The sequence below is a fragment of the Haliaeetus leucocephalus genome, unplaced genomic scaffold, assembly GCF_000737465.1.
Source record: "Haliaeetus leucocephalus isolate CR32 unplaced genomic scaffold, Haliaeetus_leucocephalus-4.0 Scaffold164, whole genome shotgun sequence".
Classification (NCBI taxonomy): domain Eukaryota; kingdom Metazoa; phylum Chordata; class Aves; order Accipitriformes; family Accipitridae; genus Haliaeetus; species Haliaeetus leucocephalus.
This window is the reverse complement of record NW_010972600.1, coordinates 1,340,167-1,357,830: the sequence shown is the minus strand read 5'-3', so window position 1 is coordinate 1,357,830 and position 17,664 is coordinate 1,340,167. Positions and strand designations below refer to the sequence as shown.

Below are 17,664 nucleotides of genomic sequence, written 5' to 3'. Positions count from 1 at the left end.
GCCGCGCTCCCCTCACAGCACCGGGCCGGGGGTGCCGCCATTTCGGGCGGGGGGCGCGAGACACCTACCATCTTCGCCGCCGCCACCAGCCGTGAGGAGCCGCCCCTCCCCCGCCGCTCGCCGCGCCTCAACCCACCCACTGCCTCCGCTGCCCGCCCCGCGCGTCTCTATTGGCCCGCGCCTCGCCACCCTCGTCTCTTATTGGGCGTCGCGCCCGTCACTCAGCGCGGCGCTGAGGAGCGTAGGGTTAGGTTGAGGCAGGAAATGCCCGCTCGGAAGGCCCCGGGGGTGTGGGGGGGGGGAGGGGAGGTGCAAGGCGGGAGGACCCGGATGTCGCGCCGGCCGCGGGGTACGATGGGAGATGTAGTCCGTGCCTCTATTCCCCTTGGCCCGCGTTAATGAAGGGGCTGTTCATTAACCGCAATTAACAGCCCGGGGAGAACAAGGGCCAGGAGAATGCAATTCCTAACCTCCACGCCCTCCCCAGTCCAGAACCAGGACCCCGATCCTGAAGCACCTCAGGGAGGACGGGGGAGCGGAGCAGGCAGAGACGCTGCTGGCCTCACCAACACGAACTAAACCCCAAATTCCTTACACCCTCAGCCCCAATTCCACGCTCATGCCATCCTTCTGAAGGCTCCCTAGCAGCCACGACCCCCCTGAACAAGCCCGCTTTCCTCTCCCCGTTAAGCATCGCATTAACAATTAGTGCCGGAAGTTCAAGGCAAGTTGCTGAGGCTTTAATTACAGCTCGTGTTTTCACAAGTTTATCTTTGAATCACATCTACAAAGCGGCAACAATTTTATGATTTAAAAAGCAGGCCATTAAACAAAGCCCTCGGAGGCCAGCCTCAAGCCGGCGCCGTTCCCCACACATTCCCGACAGGAGAGGGACGGTCGGTCGCCGCCGCTCGGCACAGACCCTCGCGCTGGCTCAATTCCGAAGCCGTGGCAGCTCGACGGGGTCTCGATTTGGGCTCGCCTCGCACTACATCCACCTTGCGGGCAGAGCTTTCAGTGGCTCAGGGACTTTCTGCCCTTCAGCATGCGTCGGAGGATAACCTCGATGCCGCCTGGTGTGCTGATGCGCTTGATCCAGCCGTGGGTTCGCTTGCGCTTGCGGTTGTTGGGCTGATACTCGTTCCCACGCGCTTTTGTGCGGATTTGTTGGTGGTTCCAGGAAGACGCCAGGCCGGCACCGATGCGTGCAGGCTTGAAGGACAGATGGCTTCTAAGAGGCAGCTCCAGGGAACTTGAGAGAACCGAGGCTGTTCGGAGCTGGAAAGGGCAGGCTGCAGCTTGCTGCAGTAGGAAAAATCTTCAGGAAAAAGGAAAAAAAAACAAACAAAAAAACACAGAGAAGTGAGGAGAGTGGGGTGCTGCTGCTGACAGGAAAATAAAGGGCTTTTTTTCAGCCGTGAGGGAGGGGGCTGACCCTGTCGCGTCCCTCCCCCAGCCCAGGGCCCGCTCGCCCCCCACTCCCCAGGGTTGGGGGGTAACACCACACCCCGCCCGCCCTCAGCCCTCCCCGGGCAGACGGCGGCCGCCGCTACCTGCCGCCAACAGCCCGCGGCCAGAGGCGGCCCAGCGCCGCCATCGCCCTCAACCCGTCCTGACAACACCGTCCTCCCAACAACACCGCCTCCTATTGGCTCCCTCCGCGCCGGCCAATCACGGCTAGATAAAAACGCGCATGCGCGCTGAGTGGGACAGGGGCCGCAAGGGCCGATGGGACTTGTAGTCCTGGGGAGGGCCTGGCCCGCCGCGCTGTTCCCATGGCAACGGCCGCGGGGTACGGCCTGGGCTTGCGAAGCGCCGAGGCGTCCTGCAATGGGGACGGGGCTCGTCCCTGTCACAAGCCACCAACAGAGCGAAAAAACGCCTCTAAGGACTAATTTCTTCCTTGCCAGGACGGTTCTGCTGGCGTCGGCTCTGGCGTTTGGGCCCCTCCGGGGCAGGAGGGCCAGGCAAGGCCCAGGGCCCTGTCACCACACGGGGCCCACACCGCCACCTCCTTCCCTGCCCGGCTGCCTCACCCATGAGGGGTGTGCTCTGGCTATCCCCAAAATTGTCGCCACAAGCAGTGTGGAGCACAGGTGTCCATTTTTGGAAGCCCTGCCGGGCACCGTGACGGGCCCGGCAGAGGTTACACCAGTGCTGGGACCAACATTGGACTCTGATCACCTTCCTCCTCTAACGTATTTACATGTATAAGGAGCAGCAGCATGTAGGATGTGCCAAGGCACTTACAGAAAGGTTCAGCCTCTGCCCAATCCTGAGTAGGTGAAAGTGATTATCTGCATTTTATAGAGCAGGGAAATGAGGTGCAGGAGGAAGAGGAGGACCACTGGCTGAGGGGGTCAGAGGGTGAGTCACCAGTAACCCCCAGGATCTCAGTCATCCTCACCGTCTACTCTGATCATCGAAAAGATCCTTCAGATTGCTTTGCTGGAGGCAAGCCCAGCTGTATTGCCAAGAGCAGGCACCAGTGCTGGGTTTTTTTCTGCACTGGTTTGGTGTGTTCCCACCAAAAGTCTGTACCGCCAGTCCGGCAGGGTGAGGGGATGTGACTCCAGCCCTCCCAAACCCACAGCTGTGAAAATAAACCCAAGAGACATTCGCCATTTTGTATTTGTCCTCCTGTCCCGGTCCCTGGGGGCCACGAGTTCATGCTTTCGGTGCACGGTCACCCGTGCTGAGCTCCAACACGCTCGTGGCGCTGACACGCTCGTGGCCTCTGGGAAGCCACAAATACCAGAATGGTGAGAAAACGGTAAAAGGTAAAAAAGGAATTCGGTAACTCATCCCACTGGAAGGGGCAAAAAACCAGGGCGAGTCCTCCAGCTCCCCCAGCCCCTGGCAGGCTCCCCATGGGCGGGCTGCGGGGCTGCGCTGGGTCTTGCTTTGACTGGCAAGTCTCCTTGTCTGTCACGTCGAGAGCCCTCCTCTTTAGGAGGGATTTAAGGGGCTTTCTATGGCTATAGACTACAAGGACAAATAGCACCCCCAAACCCCCGAGCTCAGTTATGAAGCTGCTCATGGGGAGAAGATGGAAGGAGAGATTTCGGTCTAAAGCAGATGAGCTGAGCTGAAGGCATTGCTCCATCCTTCCCACCAGACAGGCGAAAAAATGTAATCGGAGGAGCTGAAAAGCTGAGCAGCCTGCCAGCGCTGGCACCCTGCATCCTGCACAGGCTCCCGCCGCCTCGGGCATCTCTGCCTCTCCCCCTTTGCCTCCTGCAAGATTTAAGCCTTTCATTTGCAATCTCGACTCCTGACAATCCTTGTCAATAAATGAGGTGAGCATCCTCTTCGGTCTCTCTCTCTTTGTGCGGAGGACTCGGAGCACAAGCTGTGATGTAGGGCATGCGCTGAAGCAGAGGAGAGGAAGGTGCTCTGCACAGGGAGCAAAATGGCCAAAAGATGTGGTTTTTTGAAGCTGATGGTGGGAAGGGATTTGAGAGGCATTAGATGGGGTTGCAGGGGGAGACACGGTAGCCTTGCAGCAGCACGGCATTGCTTGCGCTTAAATAACCCTGTTACATTGAGCATGCTTTGAGCATGGGGTTATAAAAAGCTGCCCAGCAATAAAACTTAAGGGACGGCTTCTGTTGTGATGCAATTGCAGTAAATGATTGCTGGCTCTGACTGAAGACCCGCTGTTGCTATGTGCGTGTCAAATCTGCTTGGATTTTCGGTTGGAGATCGAGGGGGCACCTGCACGCATCGCTGCCCGGTGGAGGGGGCAGGGTTTTCTCCTGCCTCCTTGCAATGGTTTCTTCCAGCTTGCTGCTGGAGGACGTTTGCTGCTGGAGGAATCCAACCGGCTTTTCTGCGGCTATGCGGTGGGAGCAGGGGCGATCCCCTTGGAAATCCAGGAGGTTTGGGAAACGGAGGGGGTTAGGCGGGATTTCGGTGGCGGAGGTCAGGCACAGGTTACTCCACTATGCATTGCATAATCTTTTGTTTCTCAAGGTCTTCTTCCTTCCTAAAGAGAGACGTGTGGCAGGCAGCCAGCCGCAGCTCCAGGCTGCCGTATGTCTTGCAGACGCTCTGCTTTCCCTGCCATGCCGTTTCTTGACTGAATACAATTTGTCTGCGTCCTGCGGGGCCCTCGGCGAAGTCCCACTGCCCGCGGACAGGGACCCGTCCTCCCCCTCCTGGGAGGCTGCATCCCTGCCCGTGCTGAGGATTTCAGGGCTGCCTCCTTGGTTTTCTATTTGTATGACTGATAAAGCCTTCCTGCCTACTTACTCCTGACTGTCCTGATAAAGCTGCTATAATTGTATCAGGATGGGGAAGCCAGGCGTAGCAGAATAAATCCAGGTGCTTGCCACCAGCTGAAGTGGCTTTTTCACATTCCCCCAGAGGGAAGTTCACTTTGCAGGACTGAGACTAAGTGGCACAAACATTTTCTTGTGTGTATCGAAGATCAGTGCTTAAACAGACATTCTCTTTATGTGTTTCTCGATGCTGCAGTTTCTCCACTTTGCAGAGAGTGAATGACCGGGGGAGGCTGGGAAGAGCATAATAATATTTGCCCATTTCTCAGGAGTGTCGTGTGTCTTCATTAATACTTGTGAGCCCCGGAGGGAAGGGATTAGAGCTGAACAAATTATTATGGCAGGTCGGATTCTCGCTGCAGCACATCTCACGATCCTCTCTGGCACCTCTCCTCTTGAGGATTTGCAAGGAATTAGCAGATATCAAGTCCCTGCTACTCCCTGTGAGGGTCCAGAGCTCTGTGCAGGGAGGGGGATGGAGGTGCTGAGCAGTGATGGGACTCGCTGGGTTATGGGGAGGTTCATGGCCATTGGCTCTGGCGCTGAATCCCGCTCGCGCTGCCCCTGCTGTAAACGATGCTCTTGGCTCGCTTATTGGGACCAAATATTTACCAGGACTTCTCTCGGCAGAGGTGGGCTCACTGCTGCCCTGGGGGCTGTCATGGAGAAACGCTCCTGCCCATAATTCAAGGTGTCCCCAGCGGGCACAGGACAGGAGGAGGAGATTTTTGTCATTCCCAGCACCCTGGACGTTTGGGACATTGGCTGTCCCCAGCAACCCAGCGGGGATGGGACCACCATGGGAGGCAGGAACCAGGAGGCTGTATGGGGCAGGGGAGACCCTCTTCTCTGCGGGGATGGCAAGGGAAGAGCCAGCTTGGCTGGCCCGTCCTGGCGTGGCCATAAGTGTGCCCATGCCACGCTGTCGCATCCCTGGGGCAGATGCGGCATGAGCACTGCCCTGATATACCACCCCACGGGCTCTGTGTCAGCCCCATGCAGCTGCCTGTCACGTCACCCCATTGGGCTTTCTGCCCTCCACCCTGCCACATCGCATCTCGTCCTGTTTTTCTCCAGCTGTGACATGGTGCCATCAAGTTGTATAAAATCTGAGGCACTGCAGCCTGAAGTAGGTCAGTAAGTTGTTTTTCCCCAGCTGGGTTATTTATCGTGGCAGCAGGGAGGGTGAAGCCGGAGAACCCCGCATGGGTGCTCCGGGATGAGGTCTGGACCTGGGCAATAAATCATCTTCCCGGGATTAATCTCCAGCATCCCTTGAGCATCCCCTCTCTGCTGGGAGCAGTTTCCTGGGGGCAGCCATGATTCTGGGGGGGAGCGGGATGTGGGCATCAGCTTGGGGCGATGCCATCCACCTTCCCAAGCCTGCGCCGTGTCCTCTGCCTCACGGGACACAGAGGCCGATGGCAGGTTCACGCCGCGCCTGACTCATTGTTGTGCCTGGCCTTATGTAACCAGTGCAGAAATCTCGCTCTCTGCCGGGGGCGGCAGCGGAAGGCGGGGGGTGGGGGGGGGGGGGGGTAAAGCAGCTTGTCGCCATGGTTACCAGCATCTTTGCAAAGTTCTTCACATCCATCTGGTTTCATTTTCAGCCCTTTTCATCTCACGGAGGGAACATCCCTTGATGTTTCTGGCTGCATCAGCCGTGGCAGACGGTGTGGTGGGTTAGAGGAGGCGCGTGGGAGGTGGGAGACGGATGCACTTTGCCTCCCAGCTCCCGAGATGAAGCCTGACATTGAGTCAAGTCGCATAACCTCCTGTCCCTCCATTTCCCACCTAGTTGCTGAATGGCTCGACCGGGATGTGCTCGCTGATGGGATTCGGGTGGTGTTTTCTGAGTCTGATACCCAGCAGGGACTGCCACGTCCTGGACCATGAGCTCCAGCCTGGGTGCATCTGAGTGCAGGCATCTCTGCCCTCCTGAACAGCCCCTCTCTTGCAGCAGGATCCGGGCTCGTACCCCGAGCCGATGAGACTGGAGGGCGGCTCCATGGCCCAGACCCGGGCTCCTGGATCTGCCTGCAGAGCTCCTGACTGCCAGAGCCTTCCAGCAAATCAATTCTGGAAATGAACAGGATGGACTAATTGAGTTAATCCTGAGAAGTTAATCAATGTTGAGGCGGTTTGGCCAGAAGTCCTGTTTATAATCCATATAGAGATCATTAGTACCTTGTGAAATGGAGGCGCAGCGCAAAGCCAGGCTTTATGAAAATCAGAGGCAGACTCACATCCAGGTCACACAGGCTGAGCCCAGGGGACCCATACCCGGTGCAGGTGCAGGATGTGGCCTGCCAGCCATGGGCAGAGCTCACGGAGAGCTCACAGTCGTGTTCATGGGGACTGCGAGACTCGGGGTCTGCCTGGTTTCTCCTCTCCCCTCAGATTTTCCGCCTGCCCCATCTCTCTGTTCAGCATTAGCAGCTCAGAGCTGCTCGAGAGTCAAGAGCAGCCCAAGCCTGGCACCAAGCTGGTGCTCCAAAGCACGGCAAGAGCAGTGGTGTGTCTGTCCCAGTACAAAAGCAGCTGGGCATCTTCCAGCCAGGGCTCCAGCCAGTCTGGTACCCAGCTCCTCGGGCTCATCACCCATCTGGAAGTGTGGCTCAGCAGAATAAACCGGCCCCTTGCCAGCGAGGTCTGGATTTGGCTTCTCCTTCCCAGGGCTCCAAGACCTCCTTCTCTTGCTCATCAGCTTGGATGGGTCCATCCCCAGAGGAGCAAAGGGCACAGTGCTCAGCCAGGCTGCAGGGAGCAGGGGGCTGCTAGAAAGCTCGTGGTGCAGCCAGATCCTGCGTGGATGTGCTTGTGTCCAGAAGAGAGACTGACAATGCGAGCCCAGGCACCAAATTGCAGAGAGCTGGGACTGCCATGCCCCATATCGGGGGGAGCCTCTGGGGAGATCCCTGGCCAGCAGCAAGAAGGAACGCCCGAGTCCAGCTTTGCTGCATTTCCAGTCCCTACAATTCAGCACCCAGAGCCTTACATGGCATTTGCGTGGGAGTCGGGCCACTGTCCCCAGCAGAGCCAGGCGAGAATCAAACACTGGCTGCTGTCCTGAGAGCTGGCAGCACTCCCCGGATAAGCCATTCCAGCTTTGCCAAGGGAACCGTTACCCGGATCGCCTGCCTGGAGCAAACAGACTGGTTTCTCCCAGGGAAACCCGCGAGCCGTGCATTGGGCTGGGGCCGGAGTGCCTGGGCTCCTTGCCGGCCAGCAGCTCTGGGCAGAGCCTGTCCGGTCCCCAGGAGCGTGCGGGGGCCAGACTGGGCTTGTTGGGGGTCTGTGGGAGTCTCTGAGGAGAGCATGGTGTTGGCTTCCCCAAATGTAGTGACTATTAAATGACACAGAGCGAGAGCCCTGTGCTCTCAGCCTGTCTCCGTCCCTTGCTTTGTTTTGCATGGTCTGCTGGCAAAGCGCCTGTAATCCTGCCAGATGCACTTGAAGGGGTTTTTTGGGAAGCTAAGGGGACTGGTCCTGACAGCATCACTGGGATTTAGATGTTAAATTCCTCCTGGGAACATGCTTTTCCTTCTCCTCCCCCTGTGGGTACCTGCAGCCGCCGCTCGGGGGGCAGCCGGTGCCCCCTCCTGCAGGGACAGCCCCTCTGCGCAGCGCCCGCTCCAAGTCTCTTTGCCCATCGGCATCAATAATTCACCGTGTTTAGCTTCATCAATAATAAACGCACATCAGGCTGCCAGCCAGGGGAGGCAAGAACCTCCTCAGCCCCCCTCGGCACTGCCAGGATGGCATCAGGCTCTAGTCCCAGCACCAATGCCCCTGGTGCCACCAGCCCTTTCCTACCTCACATCTGCCTTTGCTCACGTCTGGCTTCGCTTTTAGCCAGGCTCGGTGGTCCCGGCATCCGCAGCCCCCTCGCAAAGCCACCTGAGCACATCTGGAAGAGCAAATGTCACAGAATGAGCCTTGGGGACAGCAAGGACAGTGCTACATCCCCCCCAGCCCATGTGGTGCCGGGTGGGGATGTGGAGAGAGGGTTTCCCACCCCCAAGCGGACGTTGGGTCACTGCCCACCTCCCCCCGGTTCTCTTGCTGCATTATTTTCAGCCTTGGTTTGCGGAGTGACTTTAATTAAAACCTTCATCTCCAGTCCCTGTAATTTCCATCTCTTGCTATTTGTATTGGTGGTTTAGACTAGAGAGAGAGATATATATTTAATTGGTATAAATAATGCATTTTCATAGCTGAATCTTTCCTTAGCTCCATATTTGGTGCCAGAAATAGCATTTTCATTTCAAACAGGCTTTTCTTTGCACGTTGCTTCCCTCGGCCAGAGCAGATCCCTTCTTGGAGGCCCGCAGCTGTGTGCCAGGGACTGCATGGGTCTGCAGCCGCTTGAGTTCATCTCTGCTGGGCATGCATACATCACACCAGCTTGGTGACAGGGACGTGGCCCAGACAAAGCTAGATGGGGAGTGCTGGGTCCATCTTTGATCTGAAACAGAAGCCCATTTGCAGGTGGCTGAGGAGGACTCTGCATTTGGGGAGCACCACATTCAGCCCCCGATGCATCCCCAGAGGCACGTTCTGCCCTCGCCTGCTCTGCTGCAGCTTTGCCTAGGGCTGACAGCAAAGCACGGGGGGGACAGGGCTGTCCCTGGTCCCCTGTGCCGCAGCCAGGACCCCCAGCAGGTCCCCACTGGGTGCTGGAGCTGGTGACTAATGCCCCTTTCTCCTGCCCCCGCCTCTTGCCTTCATTGCAGGGAGCATAATGCTGAACAGCATCACCGATGGGCTCCTGTGCTGCCTGATGGGCAAGACGACGAACGCTGTGGGGCCACTGGACAGCGTTGAGTCCAGCAATGGCTACAGCTTCATGGAGGTGAAGCCAGGGAGGATCCTGCGGGTCAGGCACAGCATGCCCAACCGCCCAGCCCCAGAGGGACCCGAGGAGACCCAGCCCGGCGGGCCGGAGCGGGGCACGGTGCACTGCAAGCGCAAGATCACTGTCTACCGCAACGGGCAGCTGGTGATCGAGAACCTGGGGGACGCCGTCCGCTCCGAGATCCTGCACTGCCAGAACAGCTCAGGAGAACCCAACAGCACCGTGGAGCTGGAGCTCTCCGACCTGGCCGGCCAAGCTCCTGCCCAGGGTCCCGCTGGCACACCAGGATGCGGCACACGGGAAGCAGCCACTGCCCCTGGCAAGCGTCGGAAGCGTAAACCCAAGAAAGTCATCAACATCGACTGCAAGAAGCAGATCACGAGCTGCAAAGGGACACACAGCGATGTGGTCCTCTTCTTCATCCACGGTGTGGGCGGCTCGCTGGACATCTGGAAGGAGCAGCTGGACTTCTTTACCAAGCTGGGCTACGAAGTGGTGGCTCCTGACCTGGCTGGCCATGGCTGCAGCTCGGCTCCCCAAATTGCCGCCGCGTACACCTTCTACGCACTGGCGGAGGACATAAGAGCCGTTTTCAAGCGCTACGCGAAGAAGAGGAATATCTTGATAGGACACTCTTACGGGTAAGGGACCAGGGGGTCCCAGGAGGGAAGGGCTAGATTCATCCCCCCTCATCCTCTCCTTGGCAGCAAATGCCCAACAAATCCTGCACTTCAGGGGCTGAGAAGCAGAGGAGGGGTGTGGGGTTTCCCATTCTGGGTTTATCCCTCAGCTCTGATCTCCTACATCCTCTTGGTGTGTGTCCCTGGGTCCAGCTAATCCCAGAGCCCATCCTCCAGCAGGGAAGTTGGCAGAGCACAGCCTATAAATAGAGTAAGCCCAAGAAAGTCAATTAGATGGAGACTAAGCAGTGCAGAGAGCAGGGCTAGGAGGAGAGGGAGCCAGAGCTGGGCAGGATTAGATCAGAAGGACAAGGCTGGTCCAGGCTGGCAGGCACCCAAGTGGGTCCCAGCACCCTGCTTTGGTCTGCACAGGAGTGAAACCCCAAGCTCAGCCCCTCTGCCCGGGCGCTGTGGGGGCACTGGCTGGGTGTTTTGACTGGGGTTACCCTGCACCAGAAAGGGGGGAGCACAGGTCAAACAAGGGGGTGTAGTCTGGGGTCCAGCCATGGATCCTTGGGATCTGCCTTGGGATGCAGCATCCTCCAGTGTCATGGGGTCAGAGCATGGCTTCCACGTCTCTCTCTCCCCGCAGGGTGTCTTTCTGCACCTTCCTTGCCCACGAGTATCCAGACCTGGTCCACAAGGTGATCATGATCAACGGAGGGGGCCCAACAGCGCTGGAACCCAGCCTCTGCTCCATCTTCAACATGCCCACCTGTGTGCTGCACTGTCTGTCCCCGTGCCTGGCCTGGAGCTTCCTCAAGTGAGTGGCTGTACCAGCACCACGGCGCTGGGGAGGGTTGTCCCCGGCCAGCCTGGCTTCCAGCCACCGTGGGCAGGGACACCGCGTCCTGCCAGCAGCAACCCCCATGCTCCTGTCCCCCCAGTGCCGAGGCACCACGCTGGGCTAACCCTCTGCCCGTGCCGGCTCTGTCCTGCAGGGCTGGCTTCGCTCGCCAGGGTGCCAAAGAGAAGCAGCTGCTGAAGGAAGGCAATGCCTTCAACGTGTCCTCCTTCGTGCTGCGCGCCATGATGAGTGGGCAGTACTGGCCGGAGGGTGATGAGGTTTACCATGCGGAGCTGGCTGTGCCCGTGCTCCTGGTCCATGGCATGCATGACAAGTTCGTCCCGGTGGAGGAGGACCAGCGAATGGCTGAGGTAAGGGACCGAGTGGGGCTGGGGGGGGTGGGCGAGGGCTGGGGTCCACCTGCCAGCACGTGGCAATGCAGGCAAGGGCCTCATCCTGGCACTGACGCCTGCTGCTGCTGCCATCTCCTTCCAGATCCTGCTGATAGCCTTCCTGAAGGTGATCGACGAGGGCAGCCACATGGTGATGATGGAGTGTCCCGAGACGGTGAACACGCTGCTCCACGAGTTCATCCTGTGGGAGCCCGAGACGCCAGCTGGGGACGGGCAAGGGGAGAAGAAATAAGGCAGCGGGACGTGGTGACCGGGCTGCTCCGATGGGAGAGATGTTTCGGAGCGGAGAGGGGTTTGCAAGACCAGAGGGGTGCGGCGGAGGCTGTCCTTGCTGGGAGCTCAGCCAATTTTCTTTCCCGGCCGCGTCGGAGGCTGCTGGCGGAGCACAGAGGCTCTCCAAGGCAGGGGTGCGTGGGGCCGGCAGTGGGAACATGGCAGACCTGGTCCCCGTCCCCTTGGGGATGGCATGGCAGCCACTGGAGCGTCTTCATCCTGTTTCTTTGTAGTATTATTTTCCTCACGCAGCAACCCCCCGGGGATGGAGAGGAGGCAGCCGCGTGGAGACTGGTCCCAACTGCAGCAGAAGAGGAAGAACTTGGAGGGGTTCCTTCAGGGAGAGTGTGTCAGCTCTGGCACCTTCCCAGCCAGGGCTGGAGGAGCTGAGCTGAGATTGCTTTAAGGGGAAGCCAAAGGCTCCTCAGCCTCAGCAGCGGGATTTGCCTCTCCGAGCCCTGCAGTGCCTCGCTCGAGCCATCTGTGGGGCTGGGAGGACAGGACCACCATTTTTGCCAGCAGCTGCACACATGGCATCCAGCAGCTCCTGCCTGGCACTGGCGAGGGTCTGCCTGCACAGCTCATCTCTGCCTGGCCAGGAGATGAGGACGAGGAGGTGACCTGCTCCAATGGGCACAGCCAGAAGGACCATCAGCTCCCCCGCCGTGGTGGGACTGGCTTGGCTGTGGTGGGGAGGACAACACCAAACCTGAGCTCTCCTGCGGTCCCTGATGCCACCATCCATGCAGTCACGTCCCCAACCGCCATCGCTTTAGGTACCGCAGCACCGGCTTCTGCAGAGCCCTCTGCTTCCTTCCTGCTGCCACATCCTCAAGATGCTCGGAGCCATCACCACCATGCAGCGATTCCCACAGCTTCCAATCCAGTCGCCCTTCCCAGCTTCCAGCTCCTCCGTGACTCTGGGACCCACCACCCACTCCCGGACCACATGCCCACGGGGATCACACCCATCCCTTGTGCACTGGGGGACCAGCAATACACCATCCCGTTGCTACTGTGTCCATCCTTACCGATGACTCCTGTATGGATCCACGGGATCTTGGAGCAACACGGGAGTGACGAAGCAAACCGCAACCATCTGATTGTAATGGACAACAGCTTGTTACCTGCTGATACCATTCTGTACATAACCCATAGGTCCCATCATCTCCTCCCCTCTGCTCTTCGCATCCTGCTGCCAGGAGCCAGGCAGGACCAAGAAGGTACACGAGAAGTGACGAGTGGGGACCCAGGTGCTGTTGTGAGGTCTGGGACCTCCCAGCCACACCAGGATGGGTAGGAGCCCGAGTGAGCCGGGAGGATGCTGTGCTCAGGGGATGGCCCCAGCCTCCCCGCTACCCCAAAGAGCGGAGCCGCTCCCTGCTTTGTTTCCCTCTTATTTACCCCCATCTAAACCAAAGAAACAACCAGTCCCACGGAAACCTCACCCTTGGCCCATGTCCCACCCAGACCCCCTCGCCCCAAATGGGGCTGGTACCACACCAAGGCACCCCAGGTTGGCTTGAGGGGCTCCTGGCTGGGCAGGGCTGCTTCAGCCGGAGCTCGCACCCACCTGCAATGCGCCTTCCCCAAGGCTGAGTCCATATTTCTCCCCAAACTGAGCGATGTAGAAGAGGAAGGGTCCCTCAGAGCCAGCCCCGGTGTGACGGGGACCCTGTGTGATGAGTGTCCCCAGGCAGCCCCCCTCTGTCCCAGCACCGGGGCAGAGCTGCCCCTCTGCCAGCGCCTGCCCCTGCCCACTGCTGCCACAACCTGTCTCATAATGAGAATTTTAATGACGCTGGGTTCAGATCGTTTCCATGAGCTTTCCCCTGCAACACCCCTCCCACCCCATCCCAGGCAGGGGAGACCCCACAGCACAGCTGGGGTCTGCAACGAGGGTACCCAGAAACACCACCATACCCCAAAACACGGCTCTGCCCCTGCCGTGACCCCCCAGCCGGCTCCAGGCAACTGTCGGTGCCCAGCTGCGGGCCACAGCTCTTCAACCTCTGTTTGCCATGGAGTCTGTGCCGCTTGTACCCACATCGCTTGTGCTAAGACCAAGGCAAACCACGCACCATAACCCCGCCGCTGAGCCACGCGCTGTGTTAGTGCCATTTCATACAGTAAAGCCGTGTTATATTCTCAGCCGTGTCTGACTCGATGATCGGAAGAGATGTGCCGGGCACGGGGTCTGTCCTAGGAGCACGGCAGAGCAGGGAATCGAAGCCAGAAATCACATACAGCTTGGATTTCTTAGCAAAAGAAGGCCTGCAGTGATTTATTTGTCACCCTTTAGAGAAATACAAAAATAGAAAAATTCTAGCCAGTGTTCACGACATAAAACCCGCACCCAGAGTGCAGCTGCCTCCTTGGACAGGGTAGAGGGGAGGTGCAGGCAGGGGGTGCCCCCCAGCACCCCAGGGTGCTCAGCGCCCACCCTGGATGTCCGCCGGCCGGAGTTGCCGCTCACCCTCGGCCAGGAAGATGCGCATGGCCCTGTGCAGCATGTGAACACCCAGGCGCCGGCGTTGGTCCGCTGGCCAGCTTGCCGCCACACCGTAGCAGTTCCCTTTCCTCTGGTTGGTGATGGTCTGCAGCCCTGCAGGGGACAGGGTCAGCACCCACAGACCCGGCCCCCTGCTCCCCATCAGCATCCACAGGGATGGAGGCAGCCCCCCACCCCAGGCAGTTTTTTCCCCGTAGAAGATGGGGGTTTGGGGGATCGTGTCCAGACCCTGTGCTGGCAACCAGGGACCCCAAAGTCCCCGTGTGCCCCAGGATGGGCTGCGTCCCCCCAGCGCCTGCATGGGGTGGGAGAGAGGGATGCAGGGAGTCGGAGTGATGGAGGAACCGATGCCAGGAGCTGCAGCAGGGGACCGGGGCAGCACCATTTCCCCCTGCCCAGCCCTGCTTACCCAGAGCCTCCACGAGGCAGCCCTCCCGTGTGTAAGCCTCTGCCGGGACAGTGTTCTGGAAGCAGTGCACAGAGATGACGCCCTGCCCGCTCGCCCAGATCTCCAGGATGCGCCGCACCTTGGGGCAACCCTACAGGACAGGAGGCACCATCACCATGGCCTCGAGCTCCCCAATGCAGCCCCCCATGCCCATCACCATGGTCCCAAGCCCCCCAGCCCATCCCACCTTCCGTGTCCCACCGCGGTGCTGGCTCAGCGCCTCGGCAAGGTGGCAGTAGGGTCGGGCACGCGTCCCCTTGCCCACATAGAAGATGGCTTCGATGAAGGTCCTGAAGCACTCGGCTGGGCTCAGGCGGTGGGAGCGGAGCGGCAGGTTCTGGGTGGTCCTGAGGGTGCAAAGCCCCAGCTTTGAGGCTTGATGCCTCCCAGGGGTCCTCACTCAGCCCCCCCCAGCATGGGGGACGTGTGGGGCAGTAGCATAGCCCTACCTGGGGTCGAGGAGGAGGTAGTTGAAGCTGGACTTGACCAGCCCTTCCCGCCAGTGCCGGCTCCGGTCGGGGCGGTCAAATTGCCGGACCAGTGCCAGCTCATCCTGGGTGCAGTCAGGGACACAGCCGGTCCGCAGCGCGGCCGCCAGCTCGGGGCTGTGCCCTGGAGCGGCTGTGCCGGCATCGGGGAGCACCATCAGTCCCACGCCGGCACTGTGGGGACCGGCCAGCCAAGCGGTGGGGAGGAATCGCTGGGACTCACCTGCCGGCCTCCCCCAGTGTCCCCTCACCAGCTCCTCCAGCCGCCGCAGGTACAGCCACCTGGTGAGCTCCGTGACGGGCCCTGGATCATCCCCCAGCGCCCGCAGCCGCCGGCGCAGAGCTTCATCCGAGAGGGGCCGCGGTGGTGCTGTGCACGCTCGCCCGTCCTGGGCCGTGGGGTCCTCGGGGCTGGCGATGGCCTCTGTGCTGGGGCTGTGCTGCTTGGTGGGTACCCGTCCCCGCTCTTCATCCTCGAGGTGGTCCGTGGTGCGGTGAGCGCCGCAGCCGGTGGGCGAGAGCGGGACGGCCGGGGTCCCCAGCTCCACCACAGTGCTGCCTGGCAGCCGAGGGGCTGGGAGGCGGCTGAAGGTCCCGTGGGGCCGTGGGGGCTGGCATGTCCCCAAGGGCAAGGTGTCCTGCCACCCAGAACCATCCTCCAGCACCCTGGGGTTGGGGCTGCCAGCAGCATGGGGGGAGTCCCAAGCATCCGATGGGGAGTCCTGGGGGTGGCCGTGGTCCCCAGCGACCACCAGGACCGTGGGGCTAGAGCTGGGGGAGCCCTGAGAATCTGATGGGGACTCCTGGGGATGGCCGTGGTCCCCAGGGACCAGCAGGACTGTGGGGCTAGATCCAGGGGAGCCCTGAGCATCTGATGGGGACTCCTGGGGATGGCCGTGGTCCCCAGGGACCAGCAGGACTGTGGGGCTAGATCCAGGGGAGCCCTGAGCATCTGACGGGGAGTCCTGGGGGCAGCCGTGGTCCCCAGGGACCAGCAGGACTGTGGGGCTGGAGCTAGGGGAGCTGCTGGCCCCTGGGGGCGAGCTGGGCTGGCTGGGGGCTCCAGGGAGGATCTCAGTGTCATCCAAAGAGCCTGTCCCCTCTCCATCCCTGCTAGACACATCCTCATCCCCCAGGGTGATGCAGCGCCCTGAGGTGGTGACAGGGTCCTTGGGGACACCCCGGGGTGCTCTGAGCCTGGGGGGCCTCTGAGGCATCTCCAGTGTCTCATCGAAGAGGGAGGAGGAAGAGGAGGCACTGAGCCGTGCTGCAGAGGCCCGGAGGCGGCTCTTTGTCCTGGGGGTGACGTGGCGGTGACTGTGGGGTTCCTGGTCCCAGGGGGTGACATCCCCAGTGGTGAGACTGGCCGGGCTGGGAAGGGGTCCTGGAGTGCAGGGGGGGGAACCCTGGAGGCTGCACCCCTGGAGCTGGGCAAGCAGCTCCCCTACATCACCCACATCTGAGCCATCCTTGCAGCAAGGGGCTGCCCTTGAGGTGCCCCAAAAATCCTCACTCTGCACCCGCTCCGCATTTGGGGGGCTGGCAGGGGGCAGCTCCCAGGTGGCAGCTCCGGTTGGGGAAGGGGCTTCGCCCAGCTCTGACCCTGCGGCTGCCCTGGGCTGGGGGGAGCGGCGGTGCCAAACCCCCGGGCACCCCCTGGCCTCGGTGGGCTCCATGGTCTCCACGGCAGTGACGAAGCGCTCGCTGGCACTGCTGCTGTCCCCAAGGCTGCTGCGGTCCCAGTCCCCAGCCCCAGCTTCGAGCACTGCCGTCCCCAGGTCGGGGGGCAGCCCAGCCCAGTGCCGGCCCAGTGCTCGTCCCCGGGGGACACTGCGACGGTGCTGAGCTGCAGCACCTGGGATGTCACCGTGCCACATCCCCGGGCTCTGGCACGCCACGGAGCAGCTGCTCAGGCCACCACGGAACACGGGAGCCACGGGAGATGCCCTGTGTGCCCCCAGGACCCTGCTACAAGACTGGGGCTGGGGGGAGTTCAGGGACCCACTGGGACCAAAATCCTGCTGGGGACAGGGGCTGTCCCCAGTGCTAGGCTTGAGGAGAGCCTGGGGGGGACCCCCCATCCTTCCCCCCATGGTCTGGCTCTGGGGTCCCTCCCCGAGCTCATCCCCGGCCGAAAGCAGCGTGCTGGAGGCGAGGGGCTGTGGGGGGAGAGCTGAGCCCCTGGGGTCTACCTGGGGCCATGGGGTGAAGGAGGGGATGGAGAGGGAAGGGGGCTCCGGGGGACAATCCAGCCAGAGCGGGGGCTCCCCCAAACCACAGCCGCCCCCCAGCTCCAGCTCCTCCAGCTGGGACCTGCGGGTGCTGCTCAGGGGCCCGGTCTCTGACCCATCCTCAGGGAGCTGGGAGAAGACGCTGTCTTCGGTGCCATCCTCGGTCAGGAAGGACAGGGAGCACCCAGGACCCCCCAGGTCTAGGGGCAGAGATGGGAGTCAGCATCCAGCCCAAACTGGGGGGCTGGATCAGCCCCCCGACACTTGCCCCGGCCATGGGGGCACCCTGGGGACCTCACCCTCCGTGGGGGCCCAACCTCGGGCATATTGCAAGTCCCGCAGGATCTGCACACACGCACGGTTGCCCTGTCCCAGCGCCAGGTCGATGGCTCGTTTCCCATCCTGCGGGGAGGGGACATTGCTGTCACTGCTGCCAGGGCCACCATGGGGTGACACGGCCCCGCCAGGGCCAGGAGGACACCCGCTGCTCACCCACCCCACCGATGACGAGGGTCCCAGCCCAGGCAGCACCTCCAAGGTACCGTCCTCATCCCCAAAGCTGTCCTCGCTAACCTGGTCTCGGAGCTCCGGGACCCCCCCTTTCTTCAGCGGGACCTCAAGGCACCTGCAGCACCCCCAGGACGCGGCAACGTGCAGCGGCATCAGCTCCTTGGCGGGGCCGGGGCCGGGG

General features: G+C 61.0%; 4 protein-coding genes across 4 annotated transcripts in view; 1 reads left to right on the top strand and 3 right to left on the bottom strand.

Moving 5' to 3' along the window:
• The window catches only part of DDA1 (DET1 and DDB1 associated 1), a 10,457-nt gene extending 10,219 nt beyond the window's left edge, over positions 1-238 (bottom strand). Inside the window, exon 1 of the mRNA XM_010563205.1 lies at positions 69-238. Coding sequence (XP_010561507.1) covers positions 69-71 — 3 coding nt within the window. The 5' untranslated portion in view covers positions 72-238. The remainder of the gene's footprint in view (positions 1-68) is intronic.
• Positions 239-740: 502 nt separating this feature from the next.
• MRPL34 (mitochondrial ribosomal protein L34) lies at positions 741-1,635 on the bottom strand. Its single transcript, XM_010563204.1, has 2 exons — positions 1,554-1,635; positions 741-1,318 (listed from the first exon to the last, which is right to left on the bottom strand). Exons 1-2 carry the CDS (start codon positions 1,595-1,597, stop codon positions 1,015-1,017), a joined length of 348 nt encoding a protein of 115 aa, XP_010561506.1. The 5' UTR covers positions 1,598-1,635; the 3' UTR covers positions 741-1,014.
• A 7,392-nt stretch (positions 1,636-9,027) lies between these two features.
• On the top strand, positions 9,028-11,253 carry ABHD8 (abhydrolase domain containing 8). The gene is made up of 4 exons (XM_010563203.1): positions 9,028-9,782; positions 10,414-10,584; positions 10,763-10,979; positions 11,104-11,253. The coding sequence occupies exons 1-4, from the start codon at positions 9,028-9,030 to the stop codon at positions 11,251-11,253; spliced, it is 1,293 nt and encodes a 430-aa protein (XP_010561505.1).
• Positions 11,254-13,726: 2,473 nt separating this feature from the next.
• Positions 13,727-17,636, bottom strand: ANKLE1 (ankyrin repeat and LEM domain containing 1). Its single transcript, XM_010563298.1, has 7 exons — positions 17,547-17,636; positions 17,273-17,375; positions 14,997-17,173; positions 14,704-14,891; positions 14,442-14,601; positions 14,216-14,345; positions 13,727-13,899 (listed from the first exon to the last, which is right to left on the bottom strand). The coding sequence occupies exons 1-7, from the start codon at positions 17,634-17,636 to the stop codon at positions 13,727-13,729; spliced, it is 3,021 nt and encodes a 1,006-aa protein (XP_010561600.1).
• Between the last annotated feature and the right edge of the window lie 28 nt (positions 17,637-17,664).